At 41.8% G+C, this 24,305-nt stretch overlaps 1 protein-coding gene across 1 annotated transcript; it reads right to left on the bottom strand.

The window, feature by feature from the left end:
- Positions 1 to 3,746: 3,746 nt before the first annotated feature.
- Positions 3,747 to 14,613, bottom strand: MRPL39 (mitochondrial ribosomal protein L39). Its single transcript, XM_033053406.1, has 10 exons — positions 14,529 to 14,613; positions 12,919 to 13,125; positions 12,558 to 12,697; positions 11,835 to 11,934; positions 9,608 to 9,675; positions 8,252 to 8,364; positions 6,936 to 7,001; positions 5,609 to 5,762; positions 4,555 to 4,602; positions 3,747 to 3,883 (listed from the first exon to the last, which is right to left on the bottom strand). The coding sequence occupies exons 1-10, from the start codon at positions 14,569 to 14,571 to the stop codon at positions 3,797 to 3,799; spliced, it is 1,026 nt and encodes a 341-aa protein (XP_032909297.1). The 5' UTR covers positions 14,572 to 14,613; the 3' UTR covers positions 3,747 to 3,796.
- Positions 14,614 to 24,305: the final 9,692 nt, after the last annotated feature.

Below are 24,305 nucleotides of genomic sequence, written 5' to 3' on the forward strand. Positions count from 1 at the left end.
TATTCTTTCTTCATAGCTGATTCCCCAGAAAAGCAGACAAAGTTAGATCGTGGATATTATATTAACAGATACTAAAATAGTAGGTTTTATTTTCACTCTGGAAAAATGTTAATGCTGTCCATGACTGGGGTTAAGTCTTGTGAAAAATCACAGCATGATAGCATTACCATTTTCAGATGGTTGGTGTTCTTCAAGAAATACCCACTGTCAACTCTTCCCATCAAATGCCTTTGTGCTGCCCAGTTCCTGTGTCTGTAAAAACTAATAAAATAAATGTAGTAATTTCACTGACTTCAAATATAACAAAGTACTGAACTCAGTGGCACAGTGCTAGATAAGTTACCAAAAAGTTGTTAGAGTATTGCTCCTTGCCAGAAGTTAAAATAGAAAGGGAAAATTGTTCTGGCTGCTGCCATGAATGGATTTGATGTCTACTGATGATTGGATGTTTTCATCACTTGCATATGCTCTATTTCCCAGGGGAGACCTTTACTGCCTGGTAAGAAAAAAATAACTTTTTCTTAGCATTTAATTCCTTCAGTTGTGAAATAAGTCATACTATATCTCAATTGCCTTTTCTATCTCCAAAATCCACAATAACATGAAATACAGAATATTTCTTCGGAAAAAAATACCTCAGTTGGTTGCATGCATCAGCTGGAACTGCTCCGCCTTCCTACTGCCACCTCTTAGGATCGAGACACCGTGTAGTTTTAACCCTAACACAGGGTTTTGGTTTTTTGGATAAAATCAGTAAACAAAAGGGAAAAATCAAAGGTTTCAACTGTTTAAAACAAGATGCAGAAGGAGGAACTTGAACGTGAGAAGACATAAAGCTACTAGTGAGATGTGCAACAAGGAAGAAGGCTTCACTTCCTGCTTTTTCCCCTGTCATCAAAAAATCCTGGAAGAAGCTGGGTTCGAAGGACCCTTAATGATCATCTTGTTCCAACACCTCTGCCACAGGCAGGGACACTTTCCACTAATCCAGGATGCACCAAGCTATTTCCAATGCTGAAGTACTCACAAGTTCTCTGAACAAGACCTTCCACCGTCTCACCACTTTCACCATAACTAAACTCTTATTTATTGCTTATCAGAATCTGGCCAGTATCATCTTCTGCTCATGTATGTTGGCCTAAGCGACCCTGCCCTCCTCTTTCTCCACTTTGTAGCATCGTGTCCTCCTAGATGCTTCCTTAGCTTTAGCTGGTTCTGCAGCTCGTTTGCTGAGTAAAAATTGCCTCTTTACAAACAGAAAATGAAAAGAAATAGCCAAGGGGAATTGGCTAAATTCTGCAGTGTCTTTTACCCATCTTCCACCCCCATCCCTATAGTTTCTTGTAGTGTTCAGTATAGAAAATAACAACATGTAGTTTCTTGTCTCTTTTTGAAGTGATCAAGTGGTGGTGTCTTCTGACTATTTCCAATGGAGATGATTGGGCCAGGTCCCAGGGTAGGCAGGAGAGAGCACAAACATCCAGCATCCACACTCAGCCAGACTTTGCCATATCCATTTTGGTATTTTATACAAGTTTGGTATACAGTGATACTTGCAGGTTTGTGTCAGAGCACAGCCCCAAACAGCCAGCCAGGCTGGAACCACCCTGCAGTTCAGCTGAAGTTCAGAAAACCTAAGTCAAAAAGACAAAGGAAGCATCACTCTAACCCAGCTGCTGCAACTTCCCTGTCAGCAGACAATTTCAGCATTTTACAAACCAACAGTCAATGGTAAAATAAATGGCCTTGAGTTCAGGGTTGTATCTCCCTGCTGTTCTGTGGCTGCCAGGGGAACTGTGCACTGCTTCCATTTGTTCTCATACAAGAAACGTTCAGGACTTTCCTAGCAGTGACATCACTTAACACAGATCAGGCAGGAGTACTCAAAACACCGTGTGAGCCATGCCCCTGAAAAAACACTCCCCTGAATGTGCAGCTCTAAGTCCCATTTTGGCAGAACAGACTTGAACCTACATTCCCATTTCAAAATGTGCTACAGTGAGAAAGAAATTAACACTATTGCCCAGTTCTCTTAACTGTTGCAGTGCTCTGTGAGAATCCTGGTGCTTTTCAAAGGCATCCTCCAGCTGCATCTCTCCCTAAGGAAGACCTGGACCCCATGGAAGTCAAGGTGTGAGATTAGCAGAGAGTTCTGTAGAAGTTTGAGCTTCCACTTTTTCATGCACAGACTCCAGGGAAGGCTCTGCTACAGACCTCAACTGCATTTTCAGTATTGTCGAGCACTTGCAAAATCCCTTTTCTGGAGATTCACCTGTGGGGAGACTTACCTGCTCCTCCAACCAAAAACAACTCAAACCCCAAACATAACAAACAAACAAAAAGAGCCTCCCCCCAGCCCTCCAGAAAGGAACACACCAGAAACACTCTGAAATTCCAGCTGGGGTTAAAAAAGGTATATTCCTCAGGGATAGCAGCACTCTCACCTTCCCCTGGTGGAATCAAGGAGGAATTCTGGATACCCAAAATAGCAAGCAGACATCAGGGGACTCTCTGGGTTGTAATAGAACAAGCTTAAGATTTAAAACAGACCACGTGAAACAGATTCCAAAATTCAGATGGCAAAATTTCACCAATCTTGGGTGAAGAATCAAAGATGGCAAGTAGCGCACTAAACAACAAACAAAAATCAACCAGGCAACCAAGCAAAACTAAAAGAAAATCACAACAAAACCCAAAAAAAACCAACACAAACAGTAAATTCTTGTGTTTCTGAAGATAAAAATCAATGCCTTCTTCTTCAACAGCACCAGAACAAGAGGTCCAAAGCCAAAGTAGACTCTGGCAAATTCAAATAAGTGAAAATATATAGAATGTGTAAATGCACATGTGTACTTTGAAGGTAAACTTTGAATCAACAATGTTACTTTAAAAAATAAGCATCTAGTACCATTATAAAAAGTCCTCTGCAACATTAATCAAGAAGAAAAAACCCATCAGTTTTCCAAGTATCCTGAGAAGACATGGACTTACCTAATGTTTATATAGCTATGTTTACTGAACTACTACCCTGTTCTCCCAAAACTGTGGTGTCAACTGATTAGGAACCATGTGATGCAGTTAATGGTAAAAATAATTGAGATAAAATTCAGAGAAAATATTTGCACTTCAAAAGTAATAAAAATTTCCTCTGGTATAATGTGAACAGTTCTAATAACTTAGGGATGAAAATACAAAACGTATTGAAAACATCATCTAACAAAACCTCCTTGTGAAATTTAATTGAAGTCATATTTAAATACCAAAGAAAGAAAATGCATAATAAATCTTACTATACTGGGGATGTAAGTAATGAACTACATTCTTGGTATTATTCTGGAAAATGATCTTTAACTGCACTTGTGCAGCAGAAAGAAATCATTAAACTCCAAGAACTTCCAGGCTTTTACATTCTGCTATTTTTGTACTGGTAAAGCAACAGGAATTACACCTTTACATATCTTTAAGGGTATCTTTTTAAGATACTATTTGTCTCAACTTTCAGTTGCAGTAGGCAACAACTTATGGATGGACATATGCAATTACTGTTGTCAACGTAAGGACAGGGGCAACTTGCAAGTTACTGCAGATAAAAAATTATTTTCTCTCCCCCCACCCTTTATTTCTTTAAGGAAATCTTTAAAGTGGACTGAACATCTCATGTATACCTGTGTCTATACATATCTATGATTTAGGTCACAGAATTCAAATTAATTACCCAAGACATTTTTGTATGAGTCACAAACAAGTCATGTAAAAATACACATTTTATTATGTACATTTAGAGGTTCAACTTAATTTAAATTGATACACTTTTTTCTTCTTCAGTTACATCTTTTGCCTCAGGACATTGTGCTGCTGCTTCCAAATATTCTTCTTCAGTGACCTGCAGAAAGATATAAATTTTGTTATATTTCTAAAAATTATTTCACTCTTCTTGATCCTGAAAATCCTCCCATCATACTGTCAGTGTAACAGAAAGGACAACCTACAAAGACTATTACCTTCTCCAAAATTAAACAAATTGAAGGACAAGAATATTCAAACTAAGTTCAGGGAAGATGCCACGGGGCAGGCTCAGAACATATCCTTGGCAAACAGTTTCAGAAGACATGAAATACTTTTTCTTCTGTCTCTTGCCAAACAGGTATGTAAAATTACTGATCTGAAGGCTCTAACACAGCTGCTCTTTAATTCTTACAAAGACTTTCTATGTTTAAACATGCCTTAATAGTGCTTATTTGGTTATACGTGAGTTATAAAATTTTATAGTTCCATTTACCTTAAAATATTTTTAATTGGACAAATCATATCAATCAAATAGTATATAATTTTTAATGGCACAATGCATTTTAATAACAGACAGACCACAGAAAGAGTGCCACCATGTCCTTTAATAAGCAAGCAGATTTCTGATTTCCATTCACCTGTGAATATTTCCATTCCTAAAGATATGTTCTTGAGTGTAGTACTTACATCTAATCATTCATATTGCCCTCAAGCAGAAGATACCTTTGAATTTGGTATAACCTGTACTTCACCACTAGTGAGACTTACCAGCTTCTTTGATCTTTCCAGCAGTTTGTGCCACACAGTGTGGTGAGCCTGTGAAAAGTCATTACATGATGTTAACAGAGGTAAAAAAGGATCTTAATCACAGAATAGATTCTGACAAATGTATAGAAATGATGGCACAAAACCATAACAACAGCCAATTCAAATGACACAACTTACAATTTTGGTGTCCAATTTGCCCATATTCATGTGGAGGACTTGAATAAATGTCTATCCATCACATGCCCTATCCCTGGGAGTGTTCATGGCCAGACTAAATGGAACTCTGAGCAACCTGGTCCAAGGGAAGGTGCCCCTGCTCGTGGAAGGGGAATTGGAACTGTATGAACTTTAAGGTCCCTTCTAACTCAAACCATTCCATGGTTCTATGATTCATCCACTGCATGGAATCCTTGAGGAGTTAATTGGCAAAAATGGGAATCAGGAAGGGAACACAGAGATGAGCTGAGGAACCCTTGAAAACTTCTCCAACTAAGACAAGAGCACATGTGCTAGACCACAAGGTCAAAATCATGTAAGTCAACAGGAGTGGGAAAAAAGACTCCTGCCTCCACCTTCAGTTCTGCAAAGCCTTTGTTTAAGACTCATTAGAGCTAGGACTTTGTTGTTGCTACATTTTACCTTGGTGTAATGAAATTCTTTGAATGGTATATTGATCATGAGTATAAATACAAAGTTCTGCTCTTTTAAGCACTATCAGTAGCCTTGATGTCAGAAGACTGGCATGCACAACTTAAGCAAGCAGAATGAAATATGCACATAAAAATTATGCAACCAAAACAGCACCTTCCATACTAAAAAACAACATAATGGGCCCTCTCATGCAAACTTTTCTAGTTCTGACTGCACATCCACAACAGTTTCAGGTAAATGAACTCCAAATATCCAACACAGTCATCATCAGGGGCTCTCCCTGTCTTACAGTCCTCAACTATGAATTCTGTTTAGCTACCAACACAGCACCTAACAAAGATGGGAACATAGGCAAAATGCTGTAACTTAAAGAGGGAGAATCTGTGCAAAATTGATTACTTACCTTCAAACGGACTGGCAAGGATACACCCTGGAATCTCCTTATCAATTCAGACTGGTCAGTCCGAAGATTATGGGCTGCTGTTATCTCATACTGGAAACAGAAACTTGTCCTTGGAATATGAGGACCTTCACTAACATCTACAAAGTCACCAAACCTGGAGGGATGAAAAAAAACCCATCTTAGGTATCAAATATATTTGGAGTGAAATAAAAGGAGAGAGATTTTATTTTTGATTAGCAAATTCCAATCAACAGAAAGAAAATCTACACAAATCCCTAAATGAATCTCCAACTCAGCATTTTTAAGTTTCCTAAACCATAATTATAGGTCACACAATTTCCTTAAATGAACTTAGGAAATTTAAACCTCAAGTCTAGGAAAGGATCTTAGGTTTAAAAAAATCTTTGATGCCATGTTGGCTCTAAAACTGGGTAATTGTCATTCACCAGAAAAAGATTTGTCTTCAAAATCACCTGTTTTCCACAGTACAGTGTTTACAACCTGCACAGTTATTTCCCTTTCCAGTTCTTGGAAAACTGCAAATCAATTAAGAAAAGAGAGACAGCATAGTAGAGCAAAGAAATACTGAGAATTAACCTCTCCCAGAAAGCAATAGGTAAGCCCATTTTCCCCTTTATTGAGCAAATCAGAGTGGGAGGAAGGAAAGAATGACACAACATTGTTCTAAAATTTCAAGAACTACCACTGCAAAGACATCCGGTCCTTTAGATAGACATGGACCGCAGAAACAAATTAGGAACCCTTCAGACATCTTCAAAACTGAATAGCCTAAGATAGAGAATTGCCTGAGATACAATACAAGCTTCCTGCCTCCAGACTAAGAACTCTGTATCTTACACTGTATCCCCAAGAATGCTGCTCTATTCTCGTCTCCAGCACTACAAAACAGTAGCTTGCAAGTTAGGAAGGTATTGACAACTTTGAAAGAAAAATCCCTTATACAATGTTAACTCTTGCTTTCAAAACAGTATTTGGTTTGTATTTTATTTAGCCTGCCAAGCTCTAGAGGTTTATTTAGTTTTCATGTAAAAGTACTGAAAGCAGTATGGCACTTACCACCCTTAACATAGCAAGAAACAGAAACATAGCATCACAAAGTATCACAAAATAATGGCTGTATTAAGAAAAACAAGCAAGCAAACCACACCAAGCAACTTAAGACAGACCACAGACAGCAATGAATACAAGTGATCTTTCAATTTCAAACCATCACAAGTAACTTGCTCTTCTCACTTGCAGAGAGTACTTGCAATATACTCAAATGTTACAGTAAATCATTACAGAATGGGAGTTCTGTTTTGCTTACCTATGTAACGGTACAATTCCTTCCATATTCTGAGAAGCTTTTCTTTCTATCATCTCCATTTTGTATCTAGACAAGAAAAAAAAAGTTTTAAAAATCCTCACCTTAAACTCCTAGTTCTTATAAGAACATTTCAGAAATTAATTTAATTCATTTAAAATTCCTAAAAATCGTGCTTGTATTTATGTGAGCTTTGAGACTGGTTTAAATTCCTAATGACAACACATATATGACATGCTTAATTAACAGACCTGTTGCTCACCTCAATTCATGCAAAAATTACAGCAATTTTACTGAGTACTAATGAAAGGTACTTCAAAAATAATGCAGCATCAGACTAGAAGGTTGTTGTAGGTCCCTCCCCACTGAAACATCTATTCCAGTCTACTCTGTGCATATTTTATAGGAGGGCCATGCTCCCACATCAGTTTCATTCAGAAAGATACAATGGACTTACTACTGCAAGAAAGAGTCTTTCAGGTCACCTGTAAGACTAGAAATCCATGACACCAAAACTGATTTTATGCAATGTGCAGCCCTCAACAGCAATACAGGTTCTCTGTGCTTTCTACACACAATATCTAAAGGTACCATCAGAAGTCAGCTCCCACCTGCTGCCAGTGCAGCCAACAAAGTGGAGATGATGATCCATATGTCACATTAAAATCATCTTCAGCACAAAGCTAAAAAATTTGCTCTTTTGCAACTTTAGCTTCATTGTAACTTAATTCTGGTTCATAAAATGATAAATTATTTATTGTTTTCCCTTTACATCTCTCCAGTTGTCAAAAAGCTGTGGACCAGAAACATAGCTGAGGTGTTTTTTTCAGTGAAGAAGACAGAAGATTTTGATCAAACCTTTTTTATAGCATAGACCAAAGTATTTTACCCATATTCCCCCAGGAGAGTTCAAAAAATGCATTTCATCAAATCTTCATTTGAAGATTCCAGGACACAAAAAATGTACATTTCTTTAAATATGGAAGCCTCTCTGCAAAGGCTATGTCAAGGCTAATCACAAGAGTTTCAATTTAATAGCAGTGGAATCTTGAAGCTTGCTAGTGAAAAAAAGAAGTCTCAGTCTTTCAGCTTGTCACAAAACTACATCCAGGAAAGGTGCCTGGTGTTGGCCTCTGGAGAGAACAATAAGAACTAAGTAAGTTGGTGGAGAGAGAATGGAGGTAGGCTCATTCAGAGCAGTGGAACAAGTACCTTCTTACTTCACCTGTCACATCTTATTTTAGATTTATAAAACCAAGCAGAGATTTGACTTGATTTCTAATTGCTCCTTTGAAAGAAAGGCAAATTCAGACACTCACTTATTATGCTGAAACATTTCATGTGCTACTTTTGCTTCAACATGCAGTGTTTCAAAGGGCAGGTCTTGATGGATTAGCTTTTTGGCATCCCTTGTAAGAGAAGAGAAATTGTCCTAAAAAAAGGGCATAAAAAGTGTAACCACCTTTTCACAGCTGTAGCGAACAGATAAAGCACAGCAAACACTAAATATTAGTCAAAACAACAAAGATCATCTACTATAAACCCTAAATACAGCAATTTTACTGTAGGAGTGTCTTACTATTATCATAAGAGCACTACAGATCATCACTGTTCTAATGGACAGATTCAATGCCCAGTCAAATCAATAGGCATTTGTCCATCAGAAAAAATATATATTAATTTAACTACCCAGCTTTTCCCTACATGGTACTACATACACAGTCTTGCTACTGTTAAATACTCATCTGTATCTCTTGTTTCCACCCTTCAAGTGTGGTGTCTTCACTTACAAATTAATTGTGACAGATCAAAATGAAAAAAAGCTATTGAATATTTTTATAAATAAAAATTGGTCACTTTGGACCAGAATGTGAGGTTCTGCGTAATTCAGATTTACTCATAAATAAGAAATTGTTATGAGGTGAAATTACATTTAAAATGTCACGTAGAAAATATTTCTAACTAAATTACTTCAGATCATATTGAAGAAAAATTCTGCACTGTACCAATATTGCTTTGCTAGCAATACACAGCTCTGCCACTTTTTGGGCACAAGAATAAGAATGGGCACCAAATGGGTAAAACAATTGTGATCTCAAACCGTTCTGAGATTTAGAGCATTCAGATTATTAGATTTACTGCAGAGTATGAAATATAAGCAAGCTACTAAGGAGAGCTGCAGATGAATGTGCTCACAGATTTTATTCAACAACAAAGTGATTCTGCTGTAAACCACCAGAAAATATGCCTTATACACACTTTCATTTCCATGGACTCTACTCACACAAAGACTGTGGCTGCATCTACATTACCAGACAAGAGCAGCTGAGGAGGAACCCATCTGTACAGTAACAAAAATGGCACTGAGGTCCCAATGGCCCCACCAGCTGTCTCTGAACTTGTACTTTAGACTAGAATTTTCTCTAGCTCCACAGCCCTAAAGCCTGAAAGGATGCGGAAGACAGCACAAGGTTCATTTTTGTCTGAAAGAAAATCTGAGAGCACTCTGTCATAGCACCAGTGTGTGGTAAATGCAGAGATCAGCTCTCAAAGACTAAATGTGCACTAACAAAAAGGGAAAAAAAGCTCTGTCCCTCTTCCCTTATTAAAAATGAACAACTGGACAAGAACACAATCTACAGAACTTTTTGGGTTTAAGTTTGAAAAGTGCTTACCTTTGTTGGTTTCCAGTCATTCAGTTTATTGTCCAAAACTACATCATAACAGAAAGCTCCAGAGATCACTGCAATTCCAATGCAAAGAGAAAAACATTCATGTTTGTAACAACGCATGGATTTCACAATCATACTATATTCTTACAACAAAATGAATGAGAAAAAAAAGAAAAACAAAATTATCTCAAGAAATTCATCACAAAACAAAACTTTTCAGCTCTGATTATACTATAAAACAGCAGATTGAACTTGTGGTGTTTTAATTTCATTTCACTGAATGAGAAAGTAACTTGAAAGGACTTTCAATGCAATGTCAGTATAACAGAATCCTAATAAAGAGGGGAAAAATACACTGCTTCACAAAACTGCATCTAACACTGCAGAGAAAAATCAAAACCATACACTTTAAAAATACTTCACCATTTTTCAGTTGTATACCTCATACAATAAATATGAGCTATTAAATGATAAAGAGGAATTTCTTGCATAGAGAAGTCACACAGTATTAGGGCTGTTTATCCATGACAAAATTTCTAGTAAAGGCACCACAAATTTCTCTGGCAGTTGTTAGAACACTCTTTTTTGTATATTGAGATATAGCTATTTAGAAATCAAATCTATAAACCCAGCAAGATCACACTATTTCTACACATGCAGTATAATGAGAAAGCTGAGTACAGTAAATTCACGAATACAAGCCGCACTGAGTATAAGCCGCATCTCTGGGTGTTGGCAAACATTTCGGTTTTTGTCCATAGATAAGCCGCACACGAATATAAGCCGCTTTGTCGTTCGCAGCGAGGACCCGCGTGCAATTAGTAACAGAACCACGGGAGGGCGGGGTTTACTGGCTGAGCTAAGGCTGTGCAGGCTCGGCCCGCTAGGGGCCGCTGACGGGGCCAGGTGGCCCAGCCCGGTGCTGCCGCTCGGGGCCGGCCGCCGCTGCCACTGGGCTCGGTCACCCCGGGTCGGCGCTGCCCCGCGGTGGCAGGCAGGGACGGAGCTTCCCCCGCTCCTACGGCAGCGGCGGCGGGCGGGGACGGAGCTTTCCCGCGCCCGTGGCGCCGGCGGCGGGCGCGGACAAAGCACCCCGCCTCCTCCCCGGGCCGCAGCAATGGTGGCGCGCGCTTCCCGCCCCCCCCCCCCCCGAGCCGCAGCAATGGCAGCGCGGGGCTCCCGTCGGCTCCCCGAGCCGCGGCAATGGCGGCGCCCCCCGCCCCCCCCCCCCCCCCCCCCACCTCTCCTCCCCGGGCCGCGGCAATGGCGGCGCCCCCCCCCCCTCCTCCCCTGGGCTGCAGCAGAGGAGGAAAGAGAGCTCTCCCGCCTCTCTCCCCGCCCCCCGTACTGCCTGCAGGGAGCCAGGGCGACACGGTAACACTGTAACAATTGCGAAATGCCGGCTTTTACTGGTCGGTGCTTGGCTCGGCACTCTGGCTGGCACGTCTGGGGTTGTAAATGTCAGAAAATTATTCACATATTAGCCGCCCCCGACTATTAGCCGCACTTCCGGGTTTCCACCAAAATTTTTGTCAAATTGCTGTGGCTTGTATTCGTGAAATTACTGTATATCCAGGATTATTCCAAAATCTGGTAGAACTGAAATATTTACCTGTACTTATCAATCACAATGCTAAATGCAAAAATTGCTAAAAAGAGAAGCAGTTATAGCACTCCACACAACCACCAACCAACCTTCTCATATATTAAATGCATAATTATGCAGGTTTTGTTATTGAAACAATTTCTTCTCTCGTGCATTTGCTCACTTTACCAAATCTAAAATCGTATCACAGATGAGCAGAAGTTATTAAGTTTGTCTGTACCTCAATAATCCTCCAATTTGGTGTAGACATTCATTTTTAGTAACTCAAGTGCTGGACAAGGTTATGCAGTTATTAGAGCAAATTCCACAGAAACATGTCACATTACGTCTAGAAACCTTGCTCATGTCACTTCACAATGCAGAGGTTTAGTTACTAATTTCAGCTATGAAATCCTAAGTGGTCTGAAACCCACTGGCCACACAGACCAATTTTCTGAATGTTGATAACAAAATTGTTTTTAGTGTTGTTATGAAAAATTAAGGGCAGCTACAATGTAATACACCTATCAGTGCTAAGTACCACCAATCATTGGAAAAAGAGCCTCTGATTTTTTTCTAAGTTTGGTTATTAAGCACTCACTTGAGAAGTAGCAAAAGACAATCAATATAAAACACTTTTATCACCTGGCACTTCTGGAGCTTTAACTAGGCTGACTGAGTATTCATCCTTGAACGCTCGCTTTAGCACACACGCCATGATCATGGCACAGGAACGCCAATACGCCTGCAAAGAGAATTCCAGAACATGGATTTATCACCTAGGAGATAATTATTTTAAAAATCCCCAAAACTTAAAATGGATGATGCACAAACCCAGCTGCCAACTGAAGTACTCCACCCCTGGAAGTATTCAAGGCCAGGCTGGACAGGGCTATGAGCAACCTGGTCTAGTGGAAGGTGTCCCTCTTCATGGCAGGTGATGGAAGAGTTTCTAATGTCCCTTCCAACCCAAGCTTTTCCATGATTCTATGATTACTTTTTTGTATTTAAACTTCTATTCAGAGATGATTCTCCAAACAGAATCAAATTAAAAAAACTAAAACTGCATTTAGAATGCAAGCCAGATGTAACCCTGGAGATATTTAAAGATTAAATAATAGAATAATACAACAATTGAAAGGAAAGCCAAAAATTCACCTAGCCCACACACTGGTCCAGCTAATGATAGCCATGATGCACCATTAAAAAGACATTAAAAATGTCTGAACTTTAATGACAACAAAGTTCAAGGAGGCAGACAGGCATGGAACTGAACAGTACACACAGAATCAAGTCATCATAATCAAGGCAATGAGAGAAGGTACAGAGAACAAGGGTCACCTACAATGGAATAAGACAATAATTTACCTTGTTTACTTCCTCTGGATCTTCATCTTTGAAGGTAAGGAACTGAATTTCACATGATTTGGTCAGGGGTCTGTACATGTCCCAGATTTCACCATCCACTAAAGCCAGAACAGAGTTCTTGCAATGCCATTCACTTAAATCTAAAGAAAGTAAAAGAAACTAAAGTATTAGTTAGTTATTAACTACATTTCTCAGGATCAGCAGTTCAGACTGCTGCATTTGTAACAACTGCAAGTCTCATATTTGAAAATTACTTGGAAGGATGAACTGTGAAAAAAGCCTCCAAAAATGAATTGTTTCTATTTCAACTGGAAGCATAACATTCACCATGAGGGGCTAGTTCAGAAGTCCATCCACTTACGCATGGCACAATTGTATGGCGTAGACAGAGCCTTGTTCATGACAAACACACTGCCAGAGTGCAACTTCCCAGTGTATTTTACTTCAATTTTCTCAATCCGTGGGTGAAGAGACAATTGTCTCTCCTTCTCTTTGGTGAAGAGCTCATTACGCATCCGAACCACCTCATCAGGTGTCAGCCGAGAGAAAGCTGGTGTGGAGATGTACCCTGTGACAGGAGAGATAGTGAGTAAGCAACAGCCCTGGGGAGATGTACTCTGTGACAGAGAGATACTGAGTAAGCAACAACCCTGGGGAGATGTACCCTGTGACAGGGAGATACTGAGTAAGCAACAATCCTGGGGAGATGTACCCTGTGACAGGAGAGGTACTGAGTAAGCAATAATCCTGTGGAGTAGGCAATCCGGGGTTGGGTCCAGCAGACCATCCCTCTAATAAGGAAAGGCTGAGGGAACTAGGGCTGTTCAGCCTCAAGAAAAGACAAGTGACAGGGAATCTCATCAGTGTCTGTCAGTGCCTGCAGGGAGGGGTCAGAGCATGGACCAGGCTCTGCTCAGTGGGGCCCAGCAATGGGACAAGAAGCAAGGGGCAGAAATGAATACACAGAAGTTCCACCTGAACATGAGGAAGAACTTTCATGTGCAGTGACCAGGTAGACCAGAAAGTGACCAGAGAGGGTGTGGAGTCTCCCTAACGGGAGATATTTCAGAACCATCTGAATGCAAACCTGTGCCATGTGCTCTGGGATGATCCCACTTGAGCAGAGATGTTGGACTAGATGACCCACTGTGGTCCCTTCCAACCTCAACCATTCTGTGACCCATTCTGAGTTTTCAAAGCCTCTTTATAAGGTGTTGTTTTCTACAGCACTAATAATAACCCACTTGTCTGTCTCAAAATGTGTAAGGTAGCACTTCTGCAGCTCCAGCAAGTGACCATGCTGGGCCCTTGCACTGCCTGCAGAAAGTCTCAATGGGAGACTCTAAGGCAACAAAAGGGGTCAAAAAGATGATGGGTGTCGAGTACCTCTCTTATGAGAGGCCGCGGGAGCTGGGCCTGTTTAGTTTAGAGAGGAGAAGACTGAGAGATCTCATTAATGCATGTAAGTATCTCAAAGGCGGGTGCCAAGAGGTTTGTGCCAGACTCCTTTCAGTGGTGACCAGCAATGGCCATAAACTGAAACACAAGAAGTCTCGCTTTAACATGAAGATGAACTGCTTCCCACGGAGAAGGGCAGAGCACTGGAATAAGCTGCCCTGGGAGGGTGTGGAGTCGCCGTCCCTGGAGGCACTCCAAATCCACCGGGACACGTTCCTGTGTCACCTGCTCGTGCCGACCCTGCCCTGGCAGGGGGCTTGCACTGGGTCATCTCCAGAAATCCCTTCCAACCCCAACTACCCTGCGGCTCTATGCAAAGGTTCATGCCGCTCCCTGGCTGCAAAGCCCCTTCCCACAGACAGGACAACCCCCCCGCGGCCTAATACGGGCATGTCAGCCCCTGAAAGCACCGCCGCACTGCGAGCCCGAGCTCGGCCTGGCCCCGCACCCACGGCTCCCGGCTCCCTCCCGCAGTGCCGGCTCCTCCCGCAGTCCCGGCCCCTCAGCACTCACGGCTCCCGGCCCGCAGCCCGCGGCCTGCCCAGGCTCCGGCCATGCTCTCCGGGCCCGGTGCCGCCTCCCCGCGCTCCGCCGGAAACAGTGGCAGCAGCCGCGGGTTCCGCCGCCGCTCCGTGCGCGGCCGCCGGGCGGCGGGGCCCGCCTGGGCCTGGCTGTCCCCGCTGCCTTCAGCGCCCGGCACAGCTCAGAGCCGCACAGTGCACTCTGTGTTGGAAGCAGCGATCATCGGAGGGTCTCATCCTGGTGGGTGAGAGGCTGGACATGCCCCGGCCGTGTGCTGGGCTGCACCCAGAGCCCCGTGGGCAGCAGGGCAGGGAGGGGATTCTGCCCCTCTGCCCCCTCTGCTCAGACCCCACCTGCAGGGCTGCATCCAGCTCTGGGCTCCAGCACAGCAAGGACAGGGAGCTGCTGGAGCCAGCTCAGAGGAGGCACCAAGGGATCAGAGGGATGGAGCAGCTCTACTGGGAGGAAAGGCTGGGAGAGCTGGGATTGTTCAGCCTGGAACAGAGAAAGCTTTAGGGCGTCTTAATTGCAGCCTTACAGCATCTGAAAGAAACTTACAGAAAAGAGAGCTGCAAGACTATTTATCAGAGCATGTAGTGATCGAAGAAGAAAAGTGGCCTCAGTTGAAAAAGAATAGGTTTAGATTAGATATAAGGAAAAAATTCTTCCCTGTGAGGTTGGTGAGGCCCTGGCACAGGTTGCCCAGGGAAGCTGTAGCTGCTTTATCCCTGGAAGTGTTCATAGCCAGGTTGGATGGGGCTTGGAGCAACCTGCTCTAGTGAATGGTGTCCCTGCCCATGGCAAGGGGTTGAAATGGGATGATCTTCAAGGTCCTTTCCAACCCAAACCATTTTTGAATCTATGGCTGTGATTACTGTCCAGCTCCTGGTCCTGCACAGGACAACCCCAGGAATCCCACTTGAGACAGAGGTTGTGGAATAACATTATGTTTCCTCAGAGAAGTTCTGGAATATCTCATTGGAGCTACAGGGGAGCACCCCAGTATTTTTATGTGAGAAGCTGCCAGAAGCTTTCTCAGTGTCCAACAGAGCCAGTGCCATCTGGATCTAAGGCAGACCCGCTGCTGGCCAAGGTAACCATCAGTGATAGTGGTAGCACTCAGGGATAACAGATTAAGAAGGGAAAATGTTGCTCTTCAGCCGCATTTGTAGGCAGATAAGGAAGGACTGAGAATGTGTGAGAGGAATAGCCCTGCAGGCCCCATCAGTGCAGATGGAGAGAGAGAATGTGCTCCAGAAACCAGAGCAGAGGTTCCACTGCCCACACTGGAAAAGTGTGAGTCCTCCTCATGAGGAGTGAGCAGCAGCAGAGACAATGTGTGACAAACTGACTGCAGCCCTAATTCCCCATCCTCCTGCACCACTGAGGAGGGGAGGAGGAAGAGAAATCAGGAGTGAAGTTGATCCCAGGGAACAAAGGAGAGATGATGGAAGACTTGGTTTTATTTCTCACTCCCTACTCTGATTTGTTAATAAATTAAATTAACTTTCTTCAGTTTAGTCTGGTTTGTCAGTAATGGTCATTTGTGAGTGATCTCCAACCTGCAAGCCTTTCACTATATTTTCTCTTCCCTGTCCGGTTGAGGAGGGGAGTGATAAAGTGGTTTTGGGGAGCACTTGGTGTCCAGCCAAGGCCAATCCCTCACACCTCCCAACTGTCCTTCCTCCCCAAAAGATTAAACAAGCAGAAACTAGCTACTGCCCATGTAGGAAAACCATGGTTCACATTAAAACAATACATTTATGAAATAATTCAAGAGTTCATCTTGGTGCTTTACAATTCAGCTGATGATAGTCTTCATCTCAGTCCTCAGCTGGCAATGACATAAATGGCCATCATGAAGCCAGTGTCAGATAGCTACACTGAATTAATGTCCTTAAGAGCTAAAGCATATAATTAAACTCAGCATCAAAATAATAAAAGACATGGAATTTTCCACTGCGGAAACACATCTGTGGAGCAGTGGGACAGCTGGATCCGCTTGGTTTGGTACCTGGCATTGGCTTCCCTCTTCACCTGGGCTCTCATCCATAAAACCAGGGGTGTGAGTACGGCTGTTTGTGCCCTTCAATACATTATTTGATAGGTTAAGAATTTCAGCAAGGCAGTCATTCTGCTGTCTCAGTTTTGAAATGACTTAAATACAAGTTACTTAGGATGATGCTAATATTTGTGTAATTACAGCTCAGCTACACCATTCCTCCTATTAACTCCAGGAATCATATGCAGTCAATGATCACATGACATCATCATTTTGGTTTAAATGGTTAAAAAAACGTAAGACAAGGTTACTAGTGTAGGGTATAAAAAGAACACTGATTCTATAAGTAGATAAATGCAGAATGTTCAGCAAATGAGCGACAGAAACAACCCTGTTCTGTCACTCTTAGGGAGTATTGAACAACAGGAGTAAAGTCCTACTTAATACTGCACACTTTATTATACATACCTCTTTTAAACTGGCACTTCCTAATCTCTAAACCTTATTTTGTACAAGTATTTGCAACTTTTTGTTCAGCTGAATCTTCAGAAAAAGTGATGGTAGGATATCTGTTCCCTCCTTTAAATTGTTTGGTGTAACTCTGGAAGCACAGTGTAGATTTAAAAAAAACTGAGATTTGTAACACACTGGAGACTATAGAGAGGAACAAGATAATCTGCCCTTTGGTAACTCTTGGCCAATAGGGCAAAGCTAGACAGCTCAGAGAAAACCAAAATACATCCAAAGGTGCTGAAAATTTCACTCAGGGATCATTGAGAGAAGTTTGTGTAGGATTTAGGGCAGATGGTTGATGAAAAACTGAATATGAGCCAGCAGTGAGTGCTCAGAGTCCAGAAAGCCAAAATTGTGTCCTGGGCTGCATCCAAAGGAGCGTGGGCAGCCCAGCTATTGATCCCCCAATGCCCAAAGAAAAATGAAGAGATGGCTGACAGAACTATCCAAGAATAATTACAACCTACCAGTCTTCATGAAGCCCTTTCGCTCACAGGAAAACCATGTCTATTATTTTATAATGGTCAGAAAATATAAAGTTTCCCTCTGAAGCAAGAGGAACCCTGTAATTGCTCTTATGCCATGGTATGTGACCCAACAGGAGTGTGTAAGCAACAAACCATGACCGTTTATCACCCTCACAGTCCCAAAGCTAGCTCTGAGCTTGCTTAAAGATTGCTTGAAAAGTAAAATTGGCTTAAATATTTCTGTGCCTCCCTTTGCCATTCTTGGCTGTTTCTCACTGCTCATCCTCTAGGTAAACAACTGTAGCAGCACTGTACAAGGCACTGAATGCAAGGTCGCTGAAGTGATACAAATTACAGGATCAGTACTACTGAAAGACAATGTTTCATTCATATGATTCACATTATTTCTTGTACTAATTTCTATGCACAAGCAAAGTGAGAGCAGTAATCCATGGCCAGAAGCAGCAACACCCGTGTAAGACAACATGCAGTGTCGCTACATCTTAAGAGGTGTGTTCTTCATTACACCATAGAATTATAGACTCATGGAATCATTAAAATTGGAAAATACCTCCTAGACCATCAAGTCCACTCTTTGACTGAATATCACCATGTCTACTAAACTGTATCACAAAGTATCACGTCTGCTCATTTTCTGAACATTTCTACCGCTTCCCTGTGCAGCCTGTTTCTATGCTTTGCAGTGCTTCCTGTGACAAATTTTTTTCCTAATGTCCAACTTGAACGTCCCCTGGCACAAGAAGATCATTTTCTCCTGTCCTGTCACTTGTTACTTGGGAGTAGAGACCAACCTGGCTACACTGTCCTGTGAGGTAGTTGTAGGGGATAAGATCTCATCTGAGCCTTCTTTTCTCCAGGCCAAACAACTCCAGGTTCCCCAGCCCCTCCTCATCAGACTTGAGCTCCAGACCCTTCTCCAGCTTTGTGCCCTTCTGGACACATTCCAGCACATCACTGAATTAAGGGGCCCAGAACAGGATGCAGGATTCGAGATGTGGCCTCATCAGTGCTGAGTGCAGGGAAGGGTGACTGCCCTCGTTCTGCTGGCCATACTTTTTTTGACAGGTGCCATTGGCTTTCTTGGCTACCTGGGCATGTGCTGGCTCATTTTCAGCTGCTGTAACCAGAACCTCCACGTCCTTTTCCTGCTTTCCAGCCACTTTGCCCTGGCCTGTCCTGCAGGGGGTTGATGTGTCCTAAGGGCAGGAGCTGGTAACTGGCCTGGTTGAACTTCAGAGCACTGGCCTCAGCCCATTGTTCCAGCCTGTCCAGCTCCCTCTTACAGACCCTTCCTGCCCTCCAGCAGATCGACACTCCCACCCAACTTGATCTTATTTTCAACTGACTGGGGATGCACTCGATCCCCTTGTCCAGATCATTACAAAGATATGAAACAGGGCTGCCCCCAATACTGAGCCTTGGGGACACCACTTGTGACCAGTTGCCAACTGGATTTAACACCAGTCACCAAAACTCTCTGGGCTCTGCCATCCAGAGAGTTCTCTGTGCCATCCAATTTTTTTTTTTTACCTAGTGAGTAGTAAAGTATTATGAACGCTGTGGCAAAATAATTCTGAATTCTCCACCAGCAGCATTGTGGCTAATGCATTGTCCACTCTTGCTTAGGCTGAATTGTGTCCTACAATGCCCTCCTATGTGATGGATCTTTTTTAGAAATGTACCTTTGATTGCTACTGAGCTGCCTACTCAGTGGCAAGTAATCTTGCAAGCTCAGTTGAAAAAAGAAAGAAAAAAGCATTGATTCTGTACTGTCCAAGTCAAAGATAAAATCATACAAGACATTCCAGAAAATGAAGGTGGGGTGTAGGGGGTTTCACTGAAAAAAGCTATTGAAAACAAATAATTTGTATTGCTGTTTACTTGTTCTACCCTCACATTTTGTGGCCTTCTTGGTTCAAGTTTGGCAGTCCCATTAGGTATGAAATATTTTAACAGTCTAATAGCAATACAGTGTGCTATCACAGTACTCTAGTCCATTGCATTACAGGCAGGCAACTAATCCATGGTATGCTTTGTCTTTAAACAGTTATCAATGACAGCTTGGAGAGAAAAACAAAAAAAAAACATGTCTGAAAATGTCTTTTTGTTTCTTTTCTCAAAACTATACTTGCTCATGGTTTTCATTTTCAAAGTACAAAACAAGCAGATAGTCTGTGAGATAAATCAGGGGTCTTCCCCAGATGTGAGTTAAAACAATTCACATGAAGCAGCTATAAAAAAATAATTAAATGGCACAGAAGTCAAGAGGAGACATTCTGTAAACAGGGGAGTGGACAGCCATTAAAGCAATACCCCAGGGCCTTGTAAAAAACCAGGTGGGATGATAACTAAAATTGCAAAAGAAAAAAAGTATCCCTTAAATTGGAAATATCAGCCTGTCCACACACTTACACATGGCTGCTGATTATTCTTTACACCAAAGGGCAAGGATTTCAAGCTGATAGATTCAATGTACTGCAGGCTGGCAGCCAAAGCTGCACAAAAATACATAGAACATCAATCAATGGACTTCAGAAAAAAATATTTGTGACATGGATTAAAAAATATGCATATTGGCAATTGAACTAAAATAAATGGAATCTGTTTTAGCAGTTTCACAAAATAGTTTTCCATCACCTTGTCCCATAGTTATGCCTGGAATCACACCAGAATGGTCACTACAGCTGTGTGCTACTGTATTCAGCATTTATTAGAGCAAATATATGTGACAACAATTCAGTGTGCTTAGAAATAAGATGTGTACAGAGATCTTATGCGCAGGCTACGGCACAAAGTCTCAAATGGCATCTCTGACCACCTCAAATATAGCATTTCTCTTTTTAGAAATATGAAAAAATCTGTTTCTTCTTTGTTAGATATGAGAAAATATTTAAAGGTGTCTTCTTGATCAAAGCCTGAACCATGTAAGTTCCAACAACAATAAGCTCTCAACTGTCCATATAAAGAATGATAGGCATGCTTATGCACAGGAATATTTTTTTCCTATGTCTTTCATTTTCTCCCTTTGTGGCTTCATGTCCTACATCCTCCCCACTGCTACTCTTATCATTATCAGACACAATTATCAGCAAACTTGCTGGTTATCTTCTATTATATATGAACCAAGAGACACTAAACCATTTAAAGATCAAGCATGGTAGGAAAGCACAGAAAGAAAAAGGAAAAGCAGCACAGAGCTGTAATCCTTTATGCTTTCACTGGTGTTTCTTGCTACAAACAAGAGAACAGCCAGTCCCAGATCATCACACATCTATACTACCTACTTATCAACAAGACAAAAATATGTGCTTTCTTGCATGGAATGAGAGTTGCATTATTTAATCTACTTAAATTCAATGAGTAAACTTGAGATATATCTGAATGTGACATACTATGGAAACCATGTCTTTCATTAAACTTTAGAAAAAATTATTTTTAATTGCAGGATGAACATTCATTTTCTCTCCTGCAACTATCTTCTAGTCTGGCATGTGTAAGCCATAATGGAGAAGAGATTTCATAGAAATTAGCATCTTACCCTTCAAGGTGCTAATTAAACAGCCAGATATCTTCATGTACTGCACTGCTTTTGCCCCTGTTCTATGCAGATTTTTGAGAAGAGGAATCACAGTCATCTTGCTAATCGTTCTTGCTGATTTGTCTGTGATAGGAGTTTGAGTATATACCTTTGCAAACAAATTTAGCAGCTCTGATTTGTTATACTGATTTTTTGGTTTTGTTGTTATTTTATATCAAAGCTGTTCTAGAAATCAGCATGCAAATTGTAGAAGAATAAATCTATTTTGTTCCCCCTGCAAAATAAGACATCTTTTTGAATGAAGAAGTAGTCACCAAAAGGAGGATTTTCCTAATATAACCTAATTTCTCTTTATTCATTTTAGCGTCTTATAGCTAGAAAAGATAACATTTTTCCCAAGTGAAGAGTCAGAGGCTTATGGTATTTCACAGAATTTTTACAAATTATTTTTTGAACCAGTTTTTTCTGTTAGGTAAGAACAGAACTCTTTGACAATGTGTAAAGGACTGAAGTGGTTCATGCCTTAAACATTGTTATGAAGGAGTTTTGCCCATTATAGCAAAAACTGTATAAAGAAGCTACAACCACAGAAGCCTCCTTGAAGATTCCTGACTGGAACTTTGCACCGTGAATTGAGCTGCCTAGGTAAGATAAAGTCAATGTTATGTTCAATTGTCCCAAGTCTAGGGAGAAACAAGCAAGGCTGAGGGAAGGGAATGCATCCACAAGAAAGCCAAACCCAGCAGCTGTGCTGAGAATCATCCCTGGCTGGGTTTGGGGTGGGGGAGACCACAGCCCACAGAGGCCAGGTTCGCACAGACTGCCCCCAAAATGAGGAAGGGGGGAGGAGGTTTTGGATGTGTGGTGTGACCTCTGCTCAGAGGCAGTGAACACCCATCCTCCCTCACACAAACCAGCCCAGCTGTGAAACCCCCATCACCACAGGCCACATCCACGGGACACTCACATGAGAGGCAGCTGAGGGGGTGTCACAATCCATCAAAGACCCCAAAGTGCTCCCCAGAATTCTTGCACCACAGCATTGCACGTGATGCAAAATAATGCAACAGATCCAGAGTGCGCTGCAAGAGACTGCCCTCCCTCCAGGGGAGGTACCTGGGCATTCCCATCTGGCCTGGTCTGATTGTATATTAATCCATTGGATTCTGTGCTTTTTCAGGAGGAGACCTTCACCACCAAGAAGACCAGCTGGAGAGGATCAACAGAACATCACTGGGATTCACACAGTGGTGATCGTATCTTTGATCTGTCTCTGTCGCTCTCTTTCTGTTCCCCCACCTCTTTTCTATTTCTTTCTTTCTCTCTCCCTCCCTCTCTCTCTCTCTCTCTCCCCCCTTATATTTACTATTAAATAAAACCCATATTATTGGCTTTGGCATATGGTCCTGTTTGCACCTTAATTCAAGCAGAGGCATTTCCAATAACTCTAGAAATTGGACTGTAACACAGTGATGTGCAATAATAAAAGAGGGTAAACTCTTATCATTAGAACAGATTATATCAGCACTTCACATTTGCAATAGAAAGTTCCATTAAAAAGAGGAAGAATTCTATTGCAATGTAAGAATGTAGATTTATCTAAAATATTGTCTAATAAAATGAGGGCAGTCTTTCATTTCATTTCATTCCTGGGATTGTTACAAAACATCCAAATCTTGAAATCGTGTTGCAACTACGCTCAGTTTTTCAAGGCTTTTCTACACAAAGAACTTGACTAGAACAGCTATCACAAAATAAGATAGCTATTTTTGACTGGCATTTTGTGTGCAGATGTTAATTATAGACTATTTTTGTTATTCTAAAAAGGAGTGTCTATGGAAAGTTCTCCAAGAATAAGTGTTAAACTAAGCATCTCAAACAAATTCTTCCGTTTTTGGAGTCTGTGTCATTTAATGAAAACATTTCTACCACATTCAACTTTAAAAGATAAAATAATGTGGACAACAGTCTTGCTCTCTTCTAACAAAGTACTTAACAGTATTTTTAAGAATACCATTGTTGAGTAAAGCACATAGAGAAAATGAACTACATTTATTATAACCACTTTTCCAATAATTCTGTAAATGCCTTCAAAATACTGACATTTAATTGCTGGTGTTTCCTGCAGTTGTATAAAGCAAGTGGAGAAACCATGATCTAATCATTGCTGAAATAAAAGAAAGGAATGGAAAGAAAATATTAACTGTACTAGAAGAAATCAGAAAAATGTGGGAGAAACAATCCTGTGCACTAGGAATTTGCTTCACTTGCAAGAGAAATGAACCAGTGAACAGAAAAAAGGAACTTTAGTCTGACCTCACACTTGTATGAAACCTTTTCATTTAAATGGATTTACTACAGTATAAGAGCTGTGTAAATGAATCACAGAATCACAGAAAGATTTAGGTTGGAAACTTCAAGTCCCTCTCATTCCACTCCTGCCATGGGCAGGGACACCTTTCACTAGACCAGGTTGCTCAGACCCCCATCCAGCCTGGCCTTGAACACTTCCAGGGATGGGGCAGCAACAGCTGCTCTGGGCAGCCTGTGTCATCATGCTCACCACAAAGAATTTCTTCTATATGTGTAACCTAAATTTTTCCTTTTTCAGTCTGAACCCATTACTCCTTGTCCTGTCACTACATTTTCTGATGAAGAGTGCTTTTCCTCCCTCCCTTCAGATACTGGAAAGCTGCTGTGAGTTGTCCATGCAACTTCTCTTTTCCAGGATGAACCGCCCCAAATCTCTTAGCCTGTCTTCATAGGGAAGGTGCTTCAGCCCCCCATCAACTTGGTGCCTCCTCTGGGCTGGCTCCAGCAGCTCCCTGTCCTTGCTGTGCTGGAGCCCAGAGCTGGATGCAGCCCTGCAGGTGGGGTCTGAGCAGAGGGGGCAGAGGGGCAGAATCCCCTCCCTGCCCTGCTGCCCACGGGGCTCTGGGTGCAGCCCAGCACACGGGGGGCTCTGGGCTCCCAGCACACGGCCGGGGCATGTTAGTTGTTCATCAACCATCAGTGTTAACATCCTATCGCCTATCCTTTAATTTAATTCCATTCTGCAATTTCTTAACATTCTCCATGTTTATAACTTTTCCACCAGACTCTTGCCACATGTTTAAATGTTATATTGAGACAACATTTCCATAGTCTGACTAAATAGTAAAGCAGTCCTAGTGAAATCAATGAGCCTTTGTACATGCCTGAAGCTATGATGTGCTGCGACACAAAAA

The sequence above is a fragment of the Catharus ustulatus genome, chromosome 2, assembly GCF_009819885.2.
Source record: "Catharus ustulatus isolate bCatUst1 chromosome 2, bCatUst1.pri.v2, whole genome shotgun sequence".
In the NCBI taxonomy this organism is placed as follows: domain Eukaryota; kingdom Metazoa; phylum Chordata; class Aves; order Passeriformes; family Turdidae; genus Catharus; species Catharus ustulatus.